Source organism: Chrysochloris asiatica, unplaced genomic scaffold (genome assembly GCF_000296735.1).
Source record: "Chrysochloris asiatica unplaced genomic scaffold, ChrAsi1.0 scaffold00031, whole genome shotgun sequence".
Taxonomy (NCBI): Eukaryota; Metazoa; Chordata; class Mammalia; order Afrosoricida; family Chrysochloridae; genus Chrysochloris; species Chrysochloris asiatica.
In genome coordinates, this window is record NW_006408549.1 from 1,457,993 (window position 1) to 1,465,904 (window position 7,912).

At 38.4% G+C, this 7,912-nt stretch overlaps 1 protein-coding gene across 2 annotated transcripts in view; it reads right to left on the reverse strand.

Moving 5' to 3' along the window:
- The window catches only part of VPS13B (vacuolar protein sorting 13 homolog B (yeast)), a 1,072,080-nt gene that overhangs the window by 448,225 nt on the left and 615,943 nt on the right, over window positions 1–7,912 (reverse strand). For both annotated transcript variants that reach the window (XM_006859183.1, XM_006859184.1), the window contains exon 30: window positions 1,417–1,620. In XM_006859183.1, the coding sequence (XP_006859245.1) occupies window positions 1,417–1,620 (204 nt within the window). The remainder of the gene's footprint in view (window positions 1–1,416; window positions 1,621–7,912) is intronic.

Below are 7,912 nucleotides of genomic sequence, written 5' to 3' on the forward strand. Positions count from 1 at the left end.
TATTGGTCCAGTGGTGAGGATTTTTGTTTTCTTGACATTGAGATGTAATCCATATCGAAGACTGTGCTCTTTGATCTTCATAAGTAAATGTTTCAAGTCCTCTTCACTTTCAGCGATCAGGAGTAGAAAGCCTCATTTTTCTCCTGTGGAGCGGCTGAGAGACTGGAACTGTGAACCTTGTGGTTCGCTGTCAGTGATCATCATACGGAGCCAGCACTCCCCATTGACCATGTAGCTCTGGTTACAAATCGGGCTGTGAACCACAAGGTCAGCAGTTTGAAACTACCAGCTGTTCCACAAGGAAAGATGAGGCTTTCTGCTCCTGTAAAGATGTATAGCTTTGGAAACCCTGTTCAGGATCGCTATGGGTTGGAATCGACTCGACAGCACTTAACAACAACTACTACACTGACCATGTCGTATCATCATTTTAAAGATTTGGCTAGTTATCCAAAGGCTGGCCATTTAAATTCCCTAGCTACTCCACCAGAGAAAGATGTAGCTGTCTACTTCACGTAAAGATTACAGTTTTGGAAACCCTATGAGTCAGTTTTACTCTGACCTGTATAAGTTGGAATCGACCAGAAGGCAATGGGTTTGGTCTTCATTTGGATCTTCATCTTGTAAAAGCTCTACCTGCCTATTTGATGGGAGCCATGAGTAGCCTGGTACTGGTTCTACAAAGCTTACAGTTCACAGTCAGGACTACTTCATTTAAAAATGTTCTCTGTGAACAAAGCTGCTTTTAGCTACCAAACCCAAACCCACTGGATTCTGTGTCATAGAAAATCTGTAGGAGAGAGTGGAACCAAACCACAGGGTTACAAATGATGTAAATTTTTACACAAGACTACCAAATCTTTCTCCCATGGAATGGGTTTTAACTGCTGACCTTCAATTAGCAGTGGACAGTGTAACTACTAAGGGCCTTTACACTTTTAGTTACGGTAGATGGAAAAAGTGCCTAGCACCGGGAACTTGTTTCCCCCCTACACTAACTTAAGCATAATTTCAAATAGTATTTGCTACTTTCCCCCTTATTATAATCAGAGAGAGAGTTTAAAAAAAACAACCCACTGACCCTCAACATATTTCTACTAAAAATGTAGATGTCTCATCTAGCCTGAAATGGATTCTTTCATCAAATGGCAAGCTTATTTAAACAAAAGTTGATTATGTAAAAGCTGAAACAATCTCAAATCTGTAATGATTTACAGTATAACACTGGTAGAATTAGTTGGTTTCCATGAAAAATTACTGATTAAAATTACAAATCTTACTTTATGTTTCTATTGAAAAGCTGAGCAGTACCAAAACACTTAGGTCAGACCCGCATCATTAATGACTGCATCACCAACTGCTAGTCCGGCAATATAATTTTATGAAAGCATAGGACCTTCCTCAATCATTTCCTACCTGCTGTCCATGTTCCACTCGAGTGCTGGATTTTGAGAATTTCTCTCACTCTCTGTGAGCACTCCTCCGCTGCCAATCTCTTTCTCTGGTTTCAGTTGATCCCACTGTGCAGTACCAATATTGATGGACTGCAGGTCTATTTGGTATTGTCTATCTTCAATTTCGGAACCAGGATCACGAAGAATTCCTAAGTTCATGGCTCTCCTGTAAATACAGTGAAAAAAGAGGAAACAAATAAAATACAGGTCCCACCAATGGTTATTTTGTTTACAAATACAGTATCATTGTCATTTTGCTTTGGGTTACTGAGCTAAGTACATCTATGATACAAGAATTAGAAACTTATCACATATTTTGTCTTGAAACTGTATTTGAAAGCTATCACTTAGAGTAATTCTAACTGAAAGCTATCTTTAAAAGTAATACAATTTCTTAGATTAGTCCTGGTAATTGTGTTTTTTTCCATGACCTTTTAGACATATGATTTTAATCCTTGATGTGCTGTGAGGTTCCCTAATTAAATCTATTTTTATCAACGAGAAAATAATTCAGAAAAATTGAAAGATTTATACAAAGTCTGTATGTGCCAAAATTTCAAGTTATTCCAGATTTTTTTACTTAAAACTCAGTCTTCTTTACAATGCTAAGGGCTGGAGTGAGTCCCCAGAATTTTGTTTTAGTTCTTTTTAGAAAAGGTGATTGCTGTGAAGTGCCACTGAGTCAGCTCTGACTCATATGATCCTGTGTAGGATTTCCAAGTAGGAGCTGGTGGGTTTGAACTGTTGACTTTGTGGTTAGCACTCCACTGTTAATCCTGCAGCACCACATAAGGACTCCACAAAAGGTAATGTAACTCTGTTAATCCATTTCACTTCCCTACACCTTGCCACTGATTTTTTTTTAACTTATTAACTAAACAAAGACTTGTATTACTAAGCACCACTCATCTGTCAGTGTGTTGTACTGTGATTGCTTACAAGCTGCTGTGATGCTAGAAGCTAAGTTGTCTGTAGTTCAAATAACAGAAATGTCATTCATGGAGGAGCTCCCAGACTAGTACACACTAGGATGAAAGTTCCGGTGATCTACTTGTAATAAACAAACAAACAAACAAATAACTAGTGAAATATGAATAGCAGCAAAACAGTATTTGCCACAGTGCCAGAAGATGAGCCCCTCAGGTTGGAAGGCTCTTAAACATGACTAGAGAAGAGCTGCTTCCTCAAAGTGGAGTCACTCTTAATGATATGGATGAAATAAAGCTTTCAGGATATTCTTTTATGGATGTGGCCTGACTCAAAATGGTAAGAAACAACAGCAAACAATCATTAAATAAACAAAATACTTAGAAAGCATGAATCTAGAAAAACTGCATATTGTCAAAAATAAAATAGAACATATAAAGATCAATATCCTAGACAGTAGTGAGCTGAAATGGATTAATATTGGCCATTCTGAATTAGACAATCACATGGTCTACTATACTGGGAATGACAAATTGAAGATGAATCATGTTGCATTCATCATCAAAAAAGAACATTTCAAGAAAAAAAAAAGTATGCTCATACAATTTGATGAACTTGACCCACACCTATGGAAGCAGTAGCTCAAAAGAGGGAGTGGGCCCTTGCAGCAAGAATCATTCCCACCCCTCCTAAAAAAGAGTGGACAGGGATGGGCAACTTGGACATTGGCTACCCAAAAAGGGGGTGGGGGCTACAAAGGCAAGAAGTGACTGGCTTACAAGCTTTCAAGAGGGAACCTAGAACCAGAGGGCCTGGAGAAAGGTAGAATCTCCAGTGAATAGTATTCAATCTGTCTAGGTGGCACTGATGCAATGAAATCCAGATGGGTTTCTTGTGATACAATAGTGAATAATTGTTATCAGGAATGATTGTGAGGGTTGGAAATGTAAAGGTAGACATTTTATAGCAAGGAGGGGAGAGATTAACTTTTTAGTCTAGGAAGGGAGGTTCCTGGGACCGTCAAGGGAGAGGAGCAGAGAGCGGGACCCTACCCAGAGAAGCAATGATGCCTGAAATGGAGCCAAAGATGATGATGTGGAGCGATGGAGCAGCTGGAGACTTTAGATCCAGAGAGGGAGAGCAACTGTGTGCTGAAGACCTGAGGGGCACGGGGGAAGGATTGCATGGAGGGGATTGTAACCATGGCAATGAGACGATATACGATGGAATGAATGTAAAAGTAATATTCTCCCATGTAAACTATCACATAATTCACAATAAATCATTTAAAAAAAAAAAAAAAAAGAGAAGAACTAAGAACTGGTGGCCAGGAGCAGACTTGCAGAATGTGCCCTTTGGAGATGTAAATATTATGTATGCCTGAGTGGGTTTTTTTGTTTGTGTGTTTTTTAAAAAAAGCTAAAGTAGATAGAGAGAAATACTGTTAAATGATGGTACATGGAGGGGATTATAATCAATGTAATGAAACAAGGTATATGATTTGTTGAATGTAAAACTGATGATATGCCCTGTAAGCTTTCACTCAATCCACAATAAAAACCTTAAAAAAAAAAAAGAACATTTCAAGATCTAGCCTAATCTACAATGTTGTCAGCAATAGGATGATAGCCATAGGCCTATTAGGAAGACCAGCTAACATGACTGTAATTCAAATTTACAGACCAATCACTAATGCCAAAGATGAAGAAACTGTAGATTTCTTACTAAATTATGTAGTCTGATATTAAACAAACATGAAATCAAAATGTATTGTTAGTGCCTGGTGATTGGAATACAAAAGTTGGAAACAAAGAAGGAGAATCAGTAGTTGGAAAATATGGCCTTGGTGACAGAAATGACACCAGAGATTACATGATAGAATTTTGTAAGACCAATGACCTATTCATTGGACATATCTTTTTCCCAACCACATAAATGGTGAACATATACTTAGGACCTCATCAGTGGAATACACAAGATTCAAATCAACTACATCTCTAAAGAGAGATGAAGGAAAAGCACAATACCATTAATCAGACCATCAATTGCTCACAAGCAAATTCAAACTGAAGCTGAAATATTTAAAACAAGTCCATGAGTGTCAAAGTACACACTTGAATATATTCCACCGAAAGTAAAGATCAATGCAAAGAACAGATTTGACACGTTGAACACCAATGACCAAAGACTAGATAGCAAGCTGTGGGACAACATCAAGGACATACATGCAGAAAGCAAAAAAAAAAAATCAGTAAAAAAGGAAATACCAAAATGGATGTCCAAGGAAACTGTGAAATCTACTGTTCAACACAGAACAGCTAAAACAAATGGAAAAATGATGAAGTAGAAAACTTTAAAGGGTGGTTTTATTATAATGAAATGTGTAAAGACTTGATGTTAAAAAAAAAAACCAAAAGGGAAAAACATGATCAGAATTTCTCAGGATGAAAGAATTTCTTCAGCTTTCGGTTATAATATTGAAAGGTAAAATACTGAATAATGCAGGAAGCATTAAAAGAAGGTGGAAGAAATATACAATAACTGTACCAAAAAGAATTGGTCAACATTCAACCATTTCAGAAGGTAGCATACGTTCAAAACATCGATGGTATTAAAGGAAGATGTTCAAGCTACACTGAAGGCACTGGTGAAAAACCAGGTTCCAGGAATTCACAAATACAAATTGAGATGTTTCAATAAACTGATGCAATGTGGAAGTAAGTGTTCACTCATCTGTACCAAGAAATGTGTTTGGCAGGTATCTGACCAACCAACTAGCAGAGATCCATGTTTGTATCCATTCCAAAGAAAGCTAATTAGAGTACAGAAATTACCCAACAGTGTGGTGCTGTAGAAACAGCACTGGATTGTCAACCACAAGGCCAGCAGTTCAAATCCACCAGCCGCTCTTCGGAAACCCTATACAGGGTCACTATGAGTTGGAAGTGACACAAAGGCACTTAACAAATCATTATCACATACAAGTAAAATTTTGCAGGAGATAACTCAAAAGTGGTTGTCGTGGTACATCGACAGGTAACCCACCAAACTCAAGCGTGATTCAGAAGAGAACAAGATGCAGGGAGATCACTGTGGATGTCAGATGGATCTTGGCTGAAAGTAGAGAATACCAGGAGAGATGTTTTCCAGGTTTTATTAACTAAGCAAAAGCACTCAACTATGTGGATCTTAACATGTCATGGATAACACTGCAGAGAATGGAATTCTAAAGCAATTAGTTGAGCTCATGCAGAACTTGTACTTGGAGAAAAGAGGTAGTCATCTAAACAGAACAGAAGGACACTGACTGTTTAAAATCAGGAATGGTGTGTGTCAGGGCTGTATCCTTTCACCATTATTCAAACTGTATGCTCAGCAAATACTCTGAGAAGCTGGATAATAAGAAAGACATGGTATCAGGACTGGAGAAAGACTCATTAACAATCTGCAATATGCAGTGACACAACCTTGCTTGCTGAAAAGTAAAGAGGATTTGAAGCACTTACTGAATGAGAACAAAGACTACAGTCTTCAATATGGATTACACCTTAACATAAAGAAAACAAAAATCCTTATAACTGGACCAATAAGCAACATTAATGCTAAAGAGAAAATTTGGAAGTTGTCAAACATTTGATTTTACTTGAATCCATAATCAACAGTAATGGAAATATCAGCCAAGAATTTATACATACTGCATTTGGCAAATTTGTTGCAAAATATCTCTTTAAAGTGTAAAAAAGCAAAGATGCCACTTTGAGGAGCAAGGTGTACCTGAGACACACTATGTATGAAAGGCTAGGGTCACTACAGCCAGGCAATGCTTCTCAGTAGTCTGTCACTTAGGATGGAATCTGGTAGTTATGTAATGATGTAGTCATCCCACGTAACATGATCTTACATAACGTCATAAACTCTTATGATGAGATGTGTTACAAGGTAATAATCTCTGTGATAAGATCAGCTATGAGCAACGAACTGGTTGAAAGGAAGCTTCTTCAGGGGAGTAGTGGGACGTGGGCCAATTCAATACGTATGGACATTGGAGCAGAGTTCTCTGGCTTTTTTACTTACTCTGCATCCTGCATCTGTTTCATCATCATGTGACCTCTGATCAAGTTGACTCAGTGGCCTGCTGATTTGATGAATCAGGGGACTCATCAACCTCAGCTGCCTGTAAGCCAGCAGTCTCCCATCAGAACTACAATCTTAGGATTTGTCAGGCCCTTGAGCTACGAGCTACACGAGTAAGAGTAAGGGAAGCCTCCAGCCTGAAGGACGACTTGTGGACAAGGGACAAGTTCACCTCTACAACTGTGTTTTCTTGAAGATAAATCAATCTATATACATACCACCACTCATCTTTCAGTTTATCATACTGTGGTGGCTTGTGTGATGCTGTGAGACTGGAAGCTGTACCACCGGTCTTTTAAACACCAGCAGGGTCACCATGGTGGACAGGTTTCAGTGGAGATTCCAGACTAGGAAGATAGAGAGGCATGCAACTTCTGAATGGTTAGCCTCTGTAAACCATATGAAAAACAGCAGAACATTGTTTGATACAACACTGCTGGAAGATGAAAACATTGTGAACAGCAGCGGAACACTGTCAGATGTAGTGCCAGAAGGAAGGCACTCCAAATATGACTGGAGAAGAGATGTCTCCTCACAGAAGAGCTGACCATAATGATGCAAACCGAGCAAAGATTTCAGGACCTTCATTTACTGATGGGGCACATTTCAAAATGAGGAGAAAGAGCTGCAAACATCTGTTAATAATTAGAATATGGAATGTACAAAGTATGAACCTACGAAAATTGCAATTTGTCAAAAATGAAATGGAATGCATAAAGATCGATGTTCTAAGTATTAATGAGCTAAAATGGACTATTATTGGCCAGTATGAATCCAACAATCGCATGGTTTACTATGCCAGGAAAGTCAAATTGAAGAGGAATGGCATAGCATTCCTTCATTGTCAAAAACATTTCAAGGTCTATCTTGAAGTACAACACTGTCTACAATAGGATAACATCTAAACGCCTATAAGCCTACAAGGAAGGATATCGTTATTATTCAAATTTATGCATCAATTACTGAAGCCAGTGTTGATGAAATTGAAGAATTCTACTAACATCCTCAGGCTGAAATTGGTCAAACATGTAATCAAGACACATTGATAATTACTGTGATTGGAATGCAAAAGTTGGAAACAAAGAGGAAGGATCAGTAGCTGAAAAACATGGCCTTGGTGATAGAAATGATGCTGAAGATTGCATGATAGATTTTTACAACACCAACAATTTATTCATGGCAAATACTTGTTCAACAAAATAAAAGGTGAGGAGAACAAGCAAGATGGTGGACGGGGTAGACGTGTAGCAAAGAGCTCCACCAACAACAACACAGAATACCTGACCAAGCAGGCTCAGGGGATAGTCCCAGAACTCTGAACCACATATAAAGGAATACTTAGAAGGTTGGAAGGCTCACAGCTGGGGGAATTTGTGGCAGAAGCAAGAAATCTATTG